This window comes from Notechis scutatus, chromosome 1 (assembly GCF_049901735.1).
Source record: "Notechis scutatus isolate UNSWTSFEM ecotype Mainland chromosome 1, rNotScu1.2, whole genome shotgun sequence".
Classification (NCBI taxonomy): Eukaryota; Metazoa; Chordata; class Lepidosauria; order Squamata; family Elapidae; genus Notechis; species Notechis scutatus.
The window spans coordinates 22637661-22657222 of record NC_142009.1 but is presented as its reverse complement, the minus strand read 5'-3'; the positions used below and the strand labels follow the sequence as shown (position 1 = coordinate 22657222).

The following is a 19562-nucleotide window of genomic DNA, read 5'->3' as shown; positions in this document are numbered from 1 at the left end:
AGAGGGGTCTCTGAGTCCTAGTGGACAGTTACATAAATATGAGCCAACAGTGTGAGGCAGCAGCCAAAAAAGCCAATGCAATCCTAGGTTGCATTAATAGAGGGACAGAATGAAGATCCTGTGAAGTATGAGTACCACTTTATAAAGCCTTAGTAACACCACACTTTATAAAGCCTTAGAAGACTACACTTAGAATACTGCATCCAATTATAGTCACCATATTATAAAAAAAATATGGCAGAAAAGAGCAACAAAAATGATTAGAAGGCTGGAGAGTAAAAAAATATGAAGAACAGTTGCAGGAATTGGGTTTGTTTAGTCTTGTGAAAAGAAGGGCTGGGGTGACATGATAGCACTGTTCCATTATTTGAAGGGCTGCCACAAAGAAGAGGGGTTCAACCTATTTTCCAAAGCACCTGAAGGCAAGACAAGAAACAATGGATGGAAACTAATCAAGGAGAGGAACAACCTAGAACAATGTTGGCGAATCTTTTTGGCACAGACTGCTGAAATGGGAGTGTGTGTGTGTGTATGTGTGTGTAGTGCGGAAAACCGGAAGAGCAGCTCCCTGGTGCGTGTACATGGGAGCACCAGAAACTGAAAGCTGAACTTCCCGGTGCGCACGTGTGTTGGGGAGCTGAGCTTCCCGTTTCCAGCACGCGCATGCGAGCCGGCCACCTGGTCTTCCAGGTTTTGGTGCACATGCACGCACAAAGACCAGCTGGCCGATATGCATGCACATGCCGGAAACCAGAAGCTCAGCTTCCCAGCATGCGCGTGCGCACCAGCCCGCTGCTCTTCCATTTTCCAGCGCTGCCATCTGCACGAAGACCAGCAGGCCGGTGCACATGTGTGCACTGGAACCCAGAAGAGCAATGGACAACTGCTGGCGTGCCTGGAGGGATGGCTCTGTGTGCTACTTCCAGCACGCATGCCATACGTTCGCCATCACGGACCTAGAACTAAGGAGAAATTTCCTAATTGTGAGAACAATAAACCAGTGGAATGGCTTGCCTTCAGAAGTTGTGGATGCTCCATCACTGGAGGTTTTTAAGAAGAGATTGGGCACCTTTTTGTTTGAAATGGTATAGTGTCTCCTGTTTGAGCGGAAGGTTAGATTAGAAGACCTCTAAGGTCCCTTCCAGTGCTGTTATTTTGTAAAGAAGGAGGAGAAGAGAATTTGTATTTCCTTGTGTTGTGGCTTTAGGGTCTGTGAAACTGAAACTATGGTGCATTGTAATTGAATAGACGAAGCATTTTCTTGTTGCTGCTATTCTACAGACCTGGGAGATTTGCTGCGATACTGTTCCAGCCCATGCCACAATTTATGTTCATTAGATATTTTTAGCTGTAACGAGATGAAGAGGTTGGCCATGAACCAGCAGGAATCTGGCTGGCTCTCTCTCTCTCTTGGGCTGCAAATTAAATTCAGCCTTGAAAGGTTAAAGTGGACGATGAATTTAAAGTGATTACCATCACCTTTTAAGAAAACATCCTGATCAAACCTTACAGCAATGGGAAAGGAAAATGACTTTGGAATACTGGTTTTCAAATCCCTTAGCCTTGCTCCTTTTTAGAAGTTTGAACATCAAAGCTTTTGATTGTCGTGACATTTCAATCCTCAGCATCAGTTCCACTGCTGAGAGCAGATGATGCTTTCTGAGAAGAGGCTGAACAGAGAAGTGGAAGGAGTGCGGAGCTATGGGACATTCAGGAGGATAAGGGCATGTCTGTGCTCCTCGTTGGGTTTCTGTTCCTCAGAGGAATCAGGACATAACATGTAAATTTTTTGGATTGTAAAATGTTATAAAGGTTATCCCATATGAAAGATTTAAGTGAGCAGCACATGTCATTCTCGTCACATGTATAAAGTAGTTTTTAAATCTATTCGTTTTCTGAGTCCATAGAATACATTGAACCATAAACTGACCAAGCAGACTAGATTTGCACAGAACAAGATTGACCCTAGACAAACTTAGCATGAAGTGCAAATGCAGCCAGAAGGCCTTTTAATCTGAGCTGATTAACCTTGTCTGGACACAGCTTAGGTTTTGTCTGCATTTGGCCCCCACTATTTCCCTCTGGGCTTTCCCTGGTTCTAGGGGGGAGACGGAAAATGTAATCCTGCTGGATTACATCAAAGGTTTTCTATCCTATATTGTCTTATTCTCCACAAAGGAGAACTGGATATTTCCACTAACAAAGTCAGTAGGCAGTGCTGACTTTCTATGGCTTCCCCAAACCAAGATCTCTTTGAAGATATGACAGAGATATGGACAGAGAGATTCATTCTTTACCATCATGGTTAATAAAATTGAGCCCATCTGAATCAAATCAAAAGTTGATTTCATCCAATCTCTTCTTTGTTGACTTTGATTAATCTGCATCCTGGAAGCTTAAACAGAGGGCATGTAGTCAACCACTAACCTCTATTGTATCTATGTATACAGATGTGTGGACTTCAACTCCCAGAATTCTCCAGCCACCAGCTGTCTGGGGAATTCTGGGAATTGAAATCCGCATTTTAAAATAGGTAAGACACAGAAACACTAGTCTAGTGTCTAATATTTAATTGTACATGAATCTTCCTCTAAAAAGGAGATGGGTTGTTTCTAAATACAATAAATAAATGTAAATATTTTTATTTCCACTAGACAGTTTGATTGCTAGGTATTACAACAGGAATGTGCAGGAAAGCTGGTGAGGAAAGTTTGGACCATCCTCATCAAGCCATAACGTTCATTGGATAAATTTACGCTTTCTTTCCCAAGCTAATGATTTTCAAACATGCTGAATTACAACTCTCCCACCCAGCAGGAGAATGATGGCAGTTAAGGAAGAAATTACTTTCTCTGCAAAGAAGCTCAGTGCCCCTGAATGGTAGGAACAGGACATGAAAGTAAATTATACACAGAGAAGGGCTTCTTTGGAATATGGAATTCCATTTAGCTGTTAATGGATTAACAGAGCTCTCCCCTTCTCCATAGATTTTGATCTAATCCTTCTTTAAAGCCAGCTGAAACACACGCTTCAACACCTCAGAATGCCTAGCAGAGAAGCCTTCTGTTGCTTTATCCCTTATTATGTCATTTTCTAGTATAACATTTTATTCTATGCAGCAATATAGGGACACCTGCAGTGTTCTATGATTTGCTGATACGGTGGATATTACGTTCACTTGCAACATTTTTGTCTTTCTGGATTGGCAGAGAGCACCCCTCATAAGCCTGGCACCTGCCAGGTAGGATTTGGGTTGGCTGGATGTTTTGGGGGAGAGAGAGCAATAGCTTGGAGAAGATTGGTACAAAGAATAATGCCTTTACAAAAAGCACTTTCTGTGTAGGCAGAGCAAAGTGCCTTTAGGAGTTGCTGATTAGTGGACTGGAGGCTGAAACATATAAAGAACAATTGCTGGAATTGGGTATGTCTAATTTAGTGAAAAGAAGAACTAGGGGTGACATGATAACAGTGTTCCAATATCTCAGGGGCTGCCACAAAGAAGAAGGAGTCAAGCTATTCTCCAAAGCACCAGAAGGCAGGACAAGAAGCAGTGGGTGGAAACTAATCAAGGAGAGAAGCAACCTAGAACTAAGGAGAAAGTTCCTGCCAGTTAGAACAATTATAGGTAATCCTTGACTTACGATCACAATTGAGCCCAACATTTATGTTTGCTAAACGAGAAATTTGTTAAGTGACTTTTGCTCCATTTTACTTTTTTTTTGCCACAGTTGTTAAGTGAATCACTGCAGTCGTTAAGTTAATAACACAGCTGTTAAGTGAATTTGGCTTCCCCATTGATTTTGCTTGTCAAAAGGTTGCAAAAGATTATCACATGAACCCAAGATACTGCAGTGTCATAACTACATGCTTGTAGCCATGCAACTAAATTTTGATCATGTTACTACAGGGATGCTGGAATGGTTGTATGCATGAAAAATGGTCATAAGTCGCTTTTTTCAGTGACATTGTAACTTCAAATGGTCACTAAATGAACTGTTGTAAGTCAAGGACTACCTGTAATCAATGGAACAAGACGTTGTGGGTGATCCAACATGGAGGTTTTTAAGAAGAGGTTGGACAACCATTTATCTGAAATGTTATAGGGTTTCCTGCTTGAGCAGGTGATTGGACTAGATGGCAGCTAACCTTTTGGGGCTCCTGTGCCAAAAATTTGTGTGCCAGTACCCAGAAGGCAGTGTGTGCCCCCCACGTCCCCTATGCATGCTTGCGCAATCCCACCCACCCCCGCTGCCTCCTTACCTGCCTCACAGCTGATTTTCGGCCGGTTTGAGGCTTTTTTCGGCCTCCCAAAGGCTTGAGGAAGGCTTCTGTAGGCTTCTGTTTTTTTAAAAAATGGAGGAAGTGACAAAACAGGGCTAGATTTCGGCCTACAAAGCTTGTAGAAGCCTGCAGAAGCCTTCCTCAAGTCTTTGGGAGGCTGAAAAAGGCCTCAAACTGGCTGAAAATCAGCTGTGAGTCGCACACATGCACAGTGAGGTAAGTTTGCCTGCAGCTCCCATGCCAGCACAAATGGCTCTGTGAGCCACCTGTGGCACGTTTGCCATAGGTTCGCCATTACGGGACTAGAAGGACCTCCAAGGTCTCTTCCAACTCTGTTTTTTGCTATGAAAGTCTGTGTAGGTTAAAATAATAGTAATAGTCTGACTCAAACAATAGATAGGATTAGCCATTTGAGCAAATTATAAGAATAGAAAAGCAAATGCTCCCCTTCGCTCCCCTCCGCCTGCCGCTGCCTCATTTATGGCAGTGATAATGGCCGTGTGCAACACTTCCCTATCAGTGCGATGTTCTTGGTGAATGGCCTTCCCACATCGATTGCACCCTTACATAGGGCAGATTCATTACTCTGGCACTATGGGGATGGGGCATTCTTGGGTTGTGAATCTGTAGTTTCCACAAAGCGTAAATTGTGTGGTGCTGGGTTGTAAACAGCTGGGCTGGATGTGCCCCCTTTCTCCCATTAATTAGCTAATTGCCTAACCAATCCAGGATGCTTCCTCTTGTAAGCAATTTTCTTTTCTTTTGTAAGAGCTCTTCTCATCCCTGGAATTCTCTTCAAACATGCTGCCATTTCTCTCTTCTAAAATGTGTCCTCAGAATTTGAATTCTCCCTGAGACTTTTGACTTAAATTTTTAGGGTCTCTTTCCCATGTTTAGTTCAGATGATAAATCAATATTTGGTGTTTCCCAGAACTTCTGATTGACTAGTTGCCATTAACTGCTTGCTTGCTTGCTTGCTTGCTTGCTTGCTTGCTTGCTTCCTTCCTTCCTTCCTTCCTTCTTTCCTTTCTTCCATCCATCCATCCATTTATAATCTTCCTACTTCACATACATGACTCTATGCAGCTTACTTCTTCATCCTAGTGTTATTCCAGAGATGCAGGGTCCATTTTTCGGATCAACAAAGCCCACTTCTCATGATCAAAAGCAGCAACTAGGTCCACCCGGGAATGTATCCTGCCACCTTTGCTTCAGTTTACAATAAAATAAATACAATAGGTAAAATTCAAAATGAAACACATAGCAGCTGGGTATCCTCCAAACAATTATCTCATCCCACGCATGCTGGCAGAGGAGGCGTGTTAGGGACCCCATCAATCAAGGAATTCTGACTGGTGGGATCAATTCTGACTGGTGTGGTTTCTGCTGTGGTTCCTGCCTTTTGGAATATCATACTCCACCCCTCCCTGAGGGGAGATCTGTACTCACCCTACTGACCTTCCATAAAGGCCTGAAGACCTGGCTCTGGCAGTTGGCCCAGGGCCCCAGTGGGGGGGGGGGGGGGGTTGCACCATTTTGGAGGTGGCTATTGGATTAAGAAAAGATCTCATCTCCCTCTGTGTACTTCATGCTCCCCTCCTCCCCATCTTTTAACTGTACTTACTGTTGTTGTTATTTACTATTTTAATATTTACCAATTTTAATGTTTGTAAGATGCCCAGAATCATCTCTAGACAAGATGGGCAGTCAATAAATAAGAGTGAATAAGCAAGCGATGAGTCCAGGAGGATTATATTGTGTACCAATCTTTCCGGGGCAATGGCATCCCATCCTATTTTTTACCTATAGATTTGTCCAATCCCATTTTATTATCATTTTAAATTAGAGGATGCTGTATATTGTGGTGATGGGTTCTGTATCAACCCATGGATTCCATGGGTTGATTGTTCTCCCTGTCAGGAAGTTTCTCCTTGTTTTTGGGTTGAATCAATCGATCAGAGTGGAGCTGGGAGAGACCTTGGAGATCATCTAGTCCAACTCATCACCCTGCCCGAGCAGGAGACCATACACCATTTCTGACAGATGACAGTCCAGTCTCTTCTTGAAAGCTTCCAAGGATGAAGCTGCCACAACTTCTGAAGGCAAGCTATGTGCGTTGGATGAAGTTGTGTGCAGGGGTGGGTTTCTACCGGTTCTGTCCACCTCTGTAGAACCGGTAGCTCTGAAGAGCAACAGACATAGAACCGGTTCTATGTCTGCTGATGTTTTTGCCCACCTGCCCACCTGGGGTCTTACCTGACCTTTATTTCCTGATTTTTTTCAACTTCAGCTGCCCTGCGAGGCACAACTGCAGTTAAAAAAAACAGGAAAAAAGGGCTTTTTGAAAGGCTGCTTCTCTGCACGCAGCATGCTGATGATGATTTACAGGCGCGCGCCTGGCAGCGTGCAGGGAAGCACATTGTAAATCACCGAACCTCGTAAATGACCGAACTGGTGGTTAACCCTGTCGGATCCCACCCCTGGTTGTGTGTACTGGTCCTTAGTGAATGGAGAATTAGACAACATATGAGATTGGACAATTATCTGTCTGAAATGGGATAGGGTTCCCTGCCTGAGCAGGGTGTTGGACTAGAAGACCTCCAAGGTCCCTTCCAACTCTGTTATTCTATTAGTTCTGTTAGTATCTTTGGAGTATTTTTTTTGGCTCAGTTTTGATAGTTTCCTCTTTTTTTTCCTTCATGGTACGATCCCAGATTCTAATATTCTGGAAAGTATACACCTACAGAATGCCCAAATAACACATGCATTAAGGATAAATTCCACTTGCATTCAGTTATACACAGGGAGAAAATCCTTTTAGATCTTTCTGCTCAGCACAACAAGATCTAAAATTGAAAGGGTATTACAAGGGTGATAAAAGATTCTGATAAAAGATTCAGGAAATCTGTCAAAAGCCAACAGCAAGCTCCTTCATTATAATTGAAAAAACCTGCTATCTAGCTATTCCACGGAATGGCATTTAAGTAAGGAAATAAAGAATATTTCACCTTAATGGATGTTGGAGATATATTGGCATTAGGTAGGAAATAGGTGTGTTACTGGAATTTTTGTATCCTGATCCCTTTCTCTTTTTTAAACAAATCTTGTTAAAGAGATTCCATGAGAATGCTTAAAAAAGCAATTCTTATTTTGGTTTTAAGCAGATGTCAGAGCCTACGACAGGACCAGAGGTTAAATAAAACACAATTGCTATGGTTACCCAGTATGTTATCCCTGAACAAGCAAACTGCATGATGGCATAACATGATTGTCTGGTTCATAAAACATATATATTTATTTAATTCTATTTTACTCCTGCCCAGTCCCAGAATTATTAAGACCATGGTGGGGTAACCCCACCATGTTAAATCACCAACCTATATTAGCTTATAACATCATATAACTATTACCTCATTGTTCAGCCTGTGTATCATTCTTGCTTACCAAGTAGTCTTTGACTTATGACTATAATTAAGCCTGGAATTATGGTCATAAGTTGTGCCAGTCCTTAGGTGATTCTCTATGTGATCGTATCATCTAGTATGGCCTTTTTTGCAGAAGTCATTAAGTGAATCGCCATGGTTGTTAGGTGAATGCTGCAGCTGCTAAGCAAATCCATTGTCCACAAGGGGCGTTTTTTGCCAGAAACCAGAAATAAATGTCAGTTTTAGTTTCCACAACAACAATTATAAATTGTAATCACATAATTGTGGGACGCTGCCATCATAAATGCAGGCTAGTTTCTGAGACCCAAAATTACAGAATTGTAAGTGGCCCAGAATCACTTGATTGAGTTGAATAGCTATGGAAATTGAATGAATGAATGAATGAATGAATGAATGAATGAATGAATAAATAAATAAATAAATAAATAAATAAATAAATAAATAAATAAATAAATAAATAAATAAATAAATAAATAAATAAATAAATAATAAATAAAAATAGTAATAGAAATAGCACTTAAACTTATATACCTAACCCTAATCCTAACCCTCTCTAAGCTGTTTACAGAGGCAGCCTATTGCCCCCGACAATCTAAGTCCTCATTTTATTGACCTTGGAAGGATGGAAAGCTGAGTCATCCTTGAGTTGGTGAAACTGTTGGCAGTGAGCAGAATCAGCCTGCAATATTGCATTCTACCATAACTTTGAAGTGTCATTAAACAGGGTAGTTGTAAGTCGAGGACTACTTGAAATACATTGAATTACACCTCAGGAATAGTGTATACCTGTCATTCAGAAAGTCCTAGTCCTGTTTTCTTTTTGCAAAGGATTTGGGGCCTGGAGGTTAGGTGAGCCCATGTTATGTGGGTTTTCTTTATTTTTCTTTATGAAATTTATAGACTGTGCATCTTATTATTCTCAAGAGCATCTGTGTTTCTTTCTGCTGGACCAGAGCACAATTTATTTCTATGTTCTTTTTCGCTGTTTATTTATGATAGCTTCTTAAAAAAATCTTACAATAGCATCGCAGCATTGTGAGTGCAAGTTCTATAAGTTGATGAATAAATGAATATATTATTTTTTTCTGCCTCTGAAGAATAACAACAGAAAGAGCTGGTTTTTATTTTAAAAAATGTGATTACTGGTTTCAATGAAAGAGAGGGAGATTTGAGAATGGAAGCCGGGAGGACTGACCAAGTAGAAAAAGGCATGGAGAAGATATCAGCTAAATATTCTCATATCATCACAAATACCTTAGATCTGTTCTGTAGCAGCAATTTTGGAGCCATAGAACGACACAGGCAGTTATGGAGCAACTAAAGGGCCCAAGAGGAGATGCCACACCACCCAGCAACAAAGATGGTTAAGGGACTGGAGGCTAAAACATATAAAGAACAGTTGCTGGAATTGTCTAACTTCGAACTGTCACTAAACATACTGCTGTAAATCGAGGACTACCTGTACTATGTTTGCTGTAGTGCTTACATTATGGAGACGTGGTGACTCAGTGGCTAAGACGCTGAGCTTGTCGATCAGAAAGCTCGGCAGTTTGGCGGTTCGAATCCCTAGAACCACGTAACGGAGTGAGCTCCCATTAACTTGTCCTAGCGCCTGCCAATTTAGCAGTTTGAAAGCATGTAAAAATGCAAATAGAAAAATAGGAACCACTTTGGTGGGAAGGGAACAGTGTTCTGTGCGCCTTTGGCGTTTAGTCATGCAGGCCATATGACCACGGAGACGTCTTCAGACAGCTCTGGCTTTTTGGCTTTGTAATGGAGATGAGCACCGCCCCCTAGAATTGGAAACGACTAGCACATATGTGCCAGGGGAATCTTTACCTTTAGTGCTTACATTACTTTATTGTACTTCCTAGCTTAAAATAATAGCGATAGCATTTAGACTTATATAACACCCCATAGTGCTTTACAGCACTCTCTGGGCGGTTTGCAAGGTAGAAGCATTATTTGCATGTTGCCCTCAATATTCTTGGTCCTCATTTTACCGACCTCGGAAGGATGGAGGGCTGCGTTAATGGTTAACAACAACAGATTTTGGTAATCAGATGAATCTATGCAGGAAGGGGCTCTGAGGATGCCAACCCTTGCCTTAATCACTGACAACGTGCTAGCTGATATATTGGAGTTATTTCTCATTTTTGCAGAAGCCTAGGCTTGCTTTCAGTTGAAGAGGTATGTGAATTGCTGCAATTGCTTCCTTTCCTCTTTCCCTCTTAGCAGATAAATACTTTTCAGTCACTGCATTTGACTTAGTTTCATATTTTTATTCTGTTTTCAACATTCTATTATAGTCTTTCAGTGAATAAATAACTTCTAACGAAGATTGTATGCAGTCCAGGTACTTACATTTAGAATGTTTTAGATAGAACTAATAATTCTTCCGCAGTGTGTGGTCCCATGTAAGTCTTACTGAGGACATCACACAAAGACTTATTTCTAAGTAGAGGCAACATACTTTGCTCTTGAGCAATTGCTGGAATAATATTTTTTTAAGTAAACCATTTTATCAAGAGCTAATCTTTTTATAAAGCCTAGCAGTTGATTACCAAGCAACCTGAATACTGCAACAGGAATGTAATAAATATGATATTTTGTCTGGGATGTCCTTTGATGAGGGGAAAAAAAAAGAATTCAGAAATGTTTGCAGAAATAATGTTTGTTTGTTTAAAGCCTTGCAGTAAAGCGGATTAAAGATCCATAAAATAAGAGAATCCCCAGCTTGACAATACAGTCTAAAAAGATATTGCACACAAGGAAAAAGGGGATGTGGCAGGAGAAAAAAACAACCACCACTGAAAATTCACATAGCAATTTAAGGTTCTTGTACTGCTTAGCCTGGTGGGCTGGCTACTGGAAGATGATTTGAAGAGCAGTAAAATTTCTCAGGAGGACTGACATTAGACAAGTCTCTCTCCTCAGAAAGATGAGTAAAGATGAGGGGATTGGAGGCGTGAGCATCTTGCAAATATGGGAGGAAATTCTAATGTTTGTCTTTCTGTCTGGACTGAATGCTCTGTCCCTCCCCACCCTACCACCCTCCCTGTGGCATCAGGTGTCATCCGAGCCCCTTTCTCTCCTGGCAGGGACCAGGACTCGCCCTACGAGATCATGCAGCTGGACTTTGAAATGGAGAACTTCACCAGCCAATCCGTGACTCGACGCATCATGTGGCATATAGACTATCGGGGTCGCAACCCACCACCTGATCTGGAGAAGGCTGTGACTGAGCTGACAGTAATTCAGAGGGACATCCGTGCCATCCTTGCCCTGGCCATGGTGAGCTTCTTTCTTAGAAGCAAGCTAGAAGATAGTTCAGTTTTCTGCCTTACTATTATCTTAGACCTGAGATATGCATTCAAATGTTTGGTCCAATTCCTTGAACTTCATTATATGGGAACTATGGGACTTTTAGTTTAGGGTTGAAAGTAGAGACACCCATATATTGGGTGATTCGAGTTAAAATTGATACTGACTTTAAGCATTCTACATAACCTTTGCTTGATCATTTTGATACAGAGAAATAATTAAAACATGTCTTAGTGTGATGAATGAAACAAGGCAGTTATGCTTTAGTTTCTTTAACCAAAATTGGTTGAAAAACACAATTAGTTGGATCCAACCATCACACTCAGCCACAAATTACAGTATATAGTACAAAGCATATTAGTTGGCTTCATACAACATGCTAACTCTAAATCAAGCAGATTACTTAATAGCTTAGTCTGGGGTGAACTTCTTAAAATCAGTGATATAAGAGTTTTATCTGGCTTTTCTTGGGGTGGATGTGTTAAACATATGCTTTGCTATTATTTTTGTTTATATTAATGTTTAACATGGAAAAATAGGAAGATGAAGGAGTATTAAATATGTTTACAGCCTTGGGTTATTTATAAAAATAATAAAGGCAGGATAAAAATAATCTAATAAATATACGGAGGAACTTCTATCTCCCCAATTGTCAATATCAGAACAACTTATTGTACATTTACACTCTGTTTGGGAAGCAGTGAAAACAAGCTTTTTTGGAATAAGTTCTGTGAATGTATCTTTATGGTCTCAAGTTTACTATCCTAAACATCAGGGAGTAACTCTCAAGAAATTATGCCATCAAAATAGCATTTCCTAGAGGAGTCTTGCTCAATCTAGTGCCCTGCAGTATTGATTTTCCAATCCCATAATCCCTAACTGCATAGCTAGCTGTAGAACACCAAGTTGGGAAGAATTCCCTGGACTCAAGCATCATTGCAAAGGTTAACAGCATCTCAAATAGACCTTCCTGAATGTTGTTGTCTTTTAATAACCCCATAATCTTTTGCATCGGGGTAGAGTTGGAGCAACTGAATGGAGCTGAGTGTTTACTGGCCAGATGCCCTTCCTGTCACCAATGCAGAGTTCACAGCAGATATTATCTCTTTGTGCCCAGAGAGAGAAAAATCTGCCACTACCTAGGATTGAACTGACAGCCTTCTGATTGTGAGGCAAGAACTCCACCTCTAGGCCACCATACCAAATAGACTTTCCTGAATATCCTGGAGAAATTAGCTCATGAGGAGAAGATGGTGGGACCACAGTCCACTCAATAAAACATGGTCTCCTTTATCATCCTTAAGGATACAGAAATCATCAACACAGCCATCCTCACAGGACGGACAGTTGCCATCCCCGTGAAGGTCATCGCTATAGAGATGACGGGAGTTATCTTGGATATTTCAGCAATGGTCAAATGCAAGTCCAGCAATGAGGACATCATCAAGGTGGGTGAAGGGGCTGATACATTGGGAGGAAAATACCCTTCGACTTAACGAAACACAATTGAGCCCAAAATATATGTTAAGTGAAACATTTGTTAAGTGATTTTTGCCTAATTTTACGACATTTCTTGCCTCAGTTGTTATGTGAATCACTGCAGTTGATAAATTAGTAACCCGGTTGTTAAGTGAATATGGCTGTCAGGATTCCGCCAGTTACCCCCATTTAAATCATGAGCCTTGAGTCAAACTTCCAAAACTTCAAAAGGATTTATTGGGAGTTAAAATGTCCAGCACTGCCTGGATGTAGCCGACTCTGAGAGGCATAATTCATTGTCACCCTTGACCCTGGTTTTCCCCCACCCCCTGGGTGTATTGTAATTCATATTCTCCAATGGGACACATCTATAGCCAAGAGTCATCAATCATGCTCTCCAGTTAGAATTTTGCATGGCAGAAACTTCAGCCACCTAGTTACTATCTTTGAGAACATTTATGGAATGCACTTTCGGTTTGCAAGCTGCTGCACTGCTCCCCCCTTTCTTTCTGTTGGCAACTCTAAAAAGACCATAGAAATATTTTATGAGTTGACATTGGTTTCCCTTTGGACTTTTCTTGTTAGAAAAGTGATCACAAAAGGTGATCAAATGATCTTGGGACACAGTAACGGTCATAAGTATGAACCAGTTGCCAAGCATCTGAATTTTGATCCCCTGATCATGAAGGTGTTAGAAAAGTCATGACTGTCAAAAATGGTCACAAGTCACTTTTTGCAATGCCGTTGTAACATTGAATGGTAACTAAACAAATTGTGGTAATTTGGGGACTCCCTGTACTTAATCTTGGAACTGGGTGGCCAACCAAGGAAGTATTGTAGGGGCTGGATTTTTATTGGATGCTAACATGAGCTAAAATGTTAGTGTGAACCAGTGGTGGTATTCTACCAGTTTGGCCCGGTTCTGGCATACCGCTAGCACCGAAGATCAGCTGGCCGAGAACCAGTTCGCTCCGAGTCTCTCCGATGCTCTGCAGTTGGACCCACCTACCTGCCCCTGCTCCTAGGCCCTTTTTAACCTCTTAGCTGTTAGGCACGGCAAAGCGGATCGCTATACTAAACAGCTGAGAGGCGCAGTAGCTTAGTTTTTACTGTTTTAACGCATGTGCAAAGTGGGCGTTAGGCCCTCGCACAACCCCCCCCCTGCAGCCACACCCATAGAACCGGTGGTAGGAACTTTTGAATCTCACCACTGATGTGCATGAGTCACTGTCTTACAGGAACTTAACTATGGTCTTAGCAAGTTGTGTGCACAAGCCGTCATAGTAGTTCATAATAAAATTTATTTCCTTGATGCAGCATGTTATATTTTGTTAGCCCAGAACACAGTGTTGCTGCTCTGGGGTCAATTTTTTGTTTGTTTGTTTGTTTCTGATACTGGACAGCCAAATCTGTTGATTTGGCAGTGGTAGTTGCAATTGTTCTAAACATTTCTTCTCAGTGTTGGACAGACTGCCTCTGAACATGGATTTCTTTTACAATCATCATGACAAATATCCATTAATAACCTTCACGTTTGTTTCTTTTTAAAGCTATCTGGCTTATATTTCATCAGCGTTATACACAATGTGAAGACAAGGTAGAGAAAAGGAAGGTTCTTACACTTAGGCAAGAAAATAGCCAAACGTTCAGGTATAGATTAGATTAAACCTGGCTCAATAGGAGTAACTGTGAGAGGGAAGGTGGACTCTTAGTAGACGATTACTTAAATAGGAGCCAGCAGTGTGTGGCAGCAGCCAAAAAAGCAAAAGCAGTCCTAGGTTGCATTAACAGAGGGATGAGATTCTCAGTCATCTAGGTCATGGTTGTCCCAAAGGTGCTTTTTTCAAGAGGAAATTGGGCTTTCTTGTTTTTCTTCGAAGACGTTTCACTTCTCATCCAAGAAGTTTCTTCAGCTCTTGAAGAAATCTGCTGAGCTTAGAATTTGGGGAGCCAAAGTGTCCATGGTGTGCAAGCACTGACTACCCACCTACTCTCCTCTCCCTTACCAATCATCTTATTTGCAAAGCAAAAGTTTAGGCCTTCCATTTGGGAAGATTCTGCAGGTTTTTTTTTATCCTTTGAGATGATGTGTCAGGTTTCCAAGTGATGAAATCCAAGTGTCATCTCCCTCTATGTATTGGAAAGCACCTGAGACGGACTCTTCTGGGCCCGTCTGGCAAACCGAGCTGCTCTTCAAGCAAGCAGCTATTTCAAGAAACAGGAGCTTCCTGCTAAGCAGCTCCCACTTCCTCCCACTGCCCAGTCTAGATAAAATAGTCTGCCTGATTTACCAGTGCACCTTTTTAAATGGTTCTTTTCAGCTTGAATAAACACTGCAGCTGTTGCACACTTCCAGGTAGGCTGAGAGACACTTTGATGGGCTAACATGTTACTTTCCTGCTCATAAATTTCCCTGGTTCGCTGTCTCTGGCTCCAGGGAAGGCACTAGCAGGCCGGAGCGTGCATGCTGAGATGAATAATTCATCAACTTGCTGACCCCTCACCTTCTGTTTTCCATTAAATTCCTTAACATCTTCCCACCCCTGTTTCTCCCCCCACTGAATTATGTCGACAGTGCTGCGAAGAGGTGTGTCTGGCAGGAACTCTCACTTACCTGGAGAAATTGCAAAGTGGGGAGAGGAGACAATTGCTCTGTCAGGACTATAAACTGAGGCCATTCATCAGGCAACTTGCTATCTGTTACTGTAAATAATTCAGCATTAAACAGAGTGGCAATGCTGTCTGTCGGTGGGCTGTCTCCTGACTCCCTGAGTGGATGCAACAGATAGGGGAATAAACAAGACAAGTAGCACCATTTCTCCTGACACAACGGATGCAGGAACAAGACTTGGGCCGTGCAAAAAGTGAGCCTTAATGCAGTGATCCTTGTAAGGTTGCGTTGGAATTCCTGGCTTAACTGCCGAACCCAGGATTTGCAGGCAGCCTGACCTGGGTCTAACCCAAATTATGCAAAACCGAAGATAAGAAGACGAAGTGTTGCTGTCTGTAAGCAGGAATGGCTGCAGCTTTGATGGACTGAAAAACCAGGGTGATAGTATGATGCAGGTACTGAATTAAAACCAATCTTCTGCTGCAGAATTTGGATTAGTTACTTTGTTTCTCTTAACAGAATAACAGAGTTGGAAGGGATCTTGTAGATCATCTAGTCCAACCCCCTCCTCAAGCAGGAGACCTTATACCATTTCTGACAAGTAGCTACCCCGTCTCTTTTTGAAAGCCTCCAGTGATGAAGCACCTACAGCTGCTGAAGGCAAGATGTTCCGTTGGTTGATTGTTCTCACTGTTGGGAAGTTTCTTCTTATTTCTAGATTGAATCTCTCCTTGATTAGTTTCCATCTATTGTTCCTTGTCTGGCCTTCGGGTGCTTTGGAAAATACATTGTCCCCCTCCTCTCTGTGGCAGCCCCTCAAATATTAGAAGATTGCCATCATGTCTCCCCTGGTCCTTCTCTTCACCAGACTAGCCAGGCCCAGTTCCTGCAACCGTTCTTCATATGTTTTAGTCTCCAGTCCCCTAATCATCTTTGTTGCTCTTCTCTGCACTCTTTCTAGAGTCTCCACATTGTTTTTATAGCGTGGTGGCTAAAATTGGATGCAGTATTCCAGGTGTGGCCTTACCAAGACTTTATAGAACAGTACCAAACTAATTCATAGATTCCTAGAGACCAAATTGGAGGTAGACATGCTGTGTTTCCCTCCTTGAGCTAGAGGAAAGACAAGATGTGCATTTGTGTATGAGATAGGTTTATATATGGATATTATTATTTAGGAAGTCCCATTGGTCTAACTGTAAGTCAAAAAGGTCCCCTCTCTGCTGTTTGGGCAGCTATAGGATTATTAAAGAATCAGATTTCTATTTCTGTATATAACTCACGGGAGCAAGCCTTACAATTCAATAGCTCAGTTTCAGTTTTCAATCCGATGTGAGGGTTGCACTTGATCTTTGAGACACAGGCAAGGCCTGGATGAAAAGGAGATTTCACTTAATTTCCATTTTTACTAAGATCCAGTAGAATTGCTAGAATTATTCATATTGGAGGGGGGGAGACTTGCAATCGTACAGTCTCAGATTATATCTCTGGATTAAAAGATAATGATAAAGGTACAATGGTACCTGGGTACTCAACTGCTTTGAAATTCATTAAATTTGATACTCAATGCATTTTGACATAACAATTTTATCCTGATATTCATTGTTTGTTTGCTACTCAACACACCAACTAGAACTTGTTGGTGTCAGCTGCCTTGTGACTTACTACATTATTCCTTATGGGGGAAAATTGTTTGGTACTCATTATTTTTGGTACTCATTGCACCTCCCAGAACCAATTAATGATGAGTACCAAAGAGCCATTTCCTATAAAAATAGACCGTCCTGACCTAGTTGAGACAATTGCATTCCCACATTGTAGCAAACATGGTTAATTTTAATTATGTTTTGTTGAACAAAACATTCTTCAACACAGTGACTAAATTAGTAGACTGGCAAAATACTGTGGACATAATATATTTAGATTTCAGCAAGGCATTTGACAAAGTAGACCACAACCTACTTCTTAGTAAGCTAGAAAAAAGTGGAATAGATAGCACCACCACTAGATGGACTTGCAACTGGCTGGCAAACCGTACTCAAAGAGTAGTCCTTAATGGGTCTAAGTCTACATGGAGGGAAGTAAGCAATGGGGTGCCACAAGGTTCTGTCTTAGGCCCAGTACTCTTCAATATCTTCATAACGATTTAGATGAGGGAATAGAAGGGGAACTTACCAAATTTGCAGATGATACTAAGCTGGCAGGAATAGCTAACACCAAAGAAGATAGGCTCAAGATCCAGATGGATCTTGACAGACTAGAACACTGGGCCTTATCTAACAAAATGAAATTCAATGTAGAGAAAAGTAAAGTCTTACACTTAGGCAAGAAAAACCAAAGGTACACATATAGACTGGGGTGAAACCAGGCTCAATAGCAGTAACTGTGAGAAGGATCTTGGAGTCTTAGTGGACAACCAGCTAAATATGAGCCAGCAGTGTGCAGCAGCAGCCAAAAAAGCCAATGCAATCCTAAATTGCATTAACAGAGGGATACAATCAAGACCAAGGGAAGTACTAATACCACTCTATAAAGCCTTAGTAAGACCACACCTAGAGTACTGCATCCAGTTTTGGTCACCACGTTATAAAAAAGATGTTGACACTCTAGAAAAAGTACAGAGAAGAGCAACCAGGATGATGAGGGGACTGGAGACTAAAACATACAATGAACGGTTGCAGGAACTGGGCTTGGTTAGTCTAGTAAAGAGAAGGACCAAGGGAGACATGATAGCGGTCTTCCAATATTTGAGGGGCTGCCACAGGGAGGAAGGGGTCAAGCTATTTTCTAAAGCGCCTGTAGGCCAGACAAGGAATAATGGATGGAAACTGAACAAGGAGAGATTCAATCTGGAAATAAGGAGAAACTTTCTGAACAATCAACCAAAGGAACAGCTTGCCCTCGGAAGTTGTGGGAGCGCCATCACTTGAGATTTTCAAGAAGAGATTGGACTGCCATTTGTCAGAAATGGTGTAGGGGGGGTTTGGGTGGGGGGTTGGACTAGATGACCTACAAGGTCCATTCCAACTCTGATTATCTGTTAAATCTGTTAAACCAGCCAAAAACAACTCCAGTTTTGCAGATAATCCAAAATTTTCATTCCTCATTTGGCCAATCAAATTTGGCCAATTTTCCTATCAGTTTAAGCAACTCTTGTTTCATAACTCTGTGGCTTAGAACATTAAAAAAATTCTTGGTGATTGATCAATGGGACCATAACCAAAAATAAGACAGGAAGCTACAAACCATGTATCCCGTACCTAACGAAGTGACAGTTACAGTCAGTTATCCCAAAACAAACCAGGCTTTCAACCAGTGATATAGAGTTGTCAAATAAACCATGGTATGCTTTTCTGTTTGTAGATCATGCTGAGCCCAGAAAAATATCATACAAGCATGATGTGTGAGACTATTATGAAGGCAGGTTTGCATTTTAATTTGAAACAATTAAGTTGCTGGCATGGAGCTGGCAGCTTCCTTCTGTGAGACTGTGGCAACCCGTGGATGAACAAATCTCTCCCTTGTCTGATTTGTAATTAATACAGGAAAATAATTTCTTTGTATTGATGTTTAGTTCATAGGCTACATTGTCTGCCACAAGGGTCCTTTCTAGCAGCTTACGCTGAAATAATCCATAGAAACTCATAAAACTATTCATTGAGAAGCAAGAAGAAAAATTAGCAGAGCTTCCTTCCATTTGCAAAAATAACAGTTCTTGGGAGAACAAGATTAATTTGAAACAATCTCTTAAACAGAGGCATGGAAATCTTATGCTTGTGGGATCTGCATTTTTCACTAGAATCTCTAGGATTGCCAATCTGAAGCCCAGTACCAAGGTGTGTCTCAGGATGGTGAGATATTGTGAAACAAGGTCCCTGTGAACATTTGCCCAATTTATGACTTCGTTTTCAGTCCTCACCTTTTCATATATTATAAGAACCGTGGTGGCGTTGTGCTTAAAATGCAGTACTTCAGGCTAACTCACTACTCACTCCAGGAGTTCGATTCTGAACAGCTCAAGGTTGACTTAGCCTTTCATCCTTACGAGGTCAGTAAAATGGGGATGTAGATTTTGGGGGGCAATATGCTGACTCTGTAAACCACTTGGAGAGGGCTGTATAAAGCACTATGAAGTCTATGGGGTGTCTAAGTCTATGGGGTGTCAAACTTGATTTCATTGAGGGCCGCATCAGGGTTTTGTTTGACCTCGGGTGAGAGGGGGCAGGTGGGCATGACTAGGGTGGGCATGGCCAACTTGACATCACTCATATGGGGGGCACCTGTGGTGGGCCGAGCACTCTGCCAACAAAAATGGAGTTCATGAGGGACCTTTCCATTTTCACTGCAGGTTTGGATCTAAGCACCCTACGAGCTGGATTTGGCCTGCAGGCCTTGAGTTTGACACCCCTGGTCTAAGTGCT

At 41.6% G+C, this 19562-nt stretch overlaps 1 protein-coding gene across 1 annotated transcript in view; it reads left to right on the top strand.

Moving 5' to 3' along the window:
* Positions 1-19562, top strand: part of TMEM132E (transmembrane protein 132E) — a 270096-nt gene that overhangs the window by 230937 nt on the left and 19597 nt on the right. The window contains exons 4-5 of the mRNA XM_087958271.1: positions 10829-11021; positions 12356-12499. Coding sequence (XP_087814397.1) covers positions 10829-11021; positions 12356-12499 — 337 coding nt within the window. The remainder of the gene's footprint in view (positions 1-10828; positions 11022-12355; positions 12500-19562) is intronic.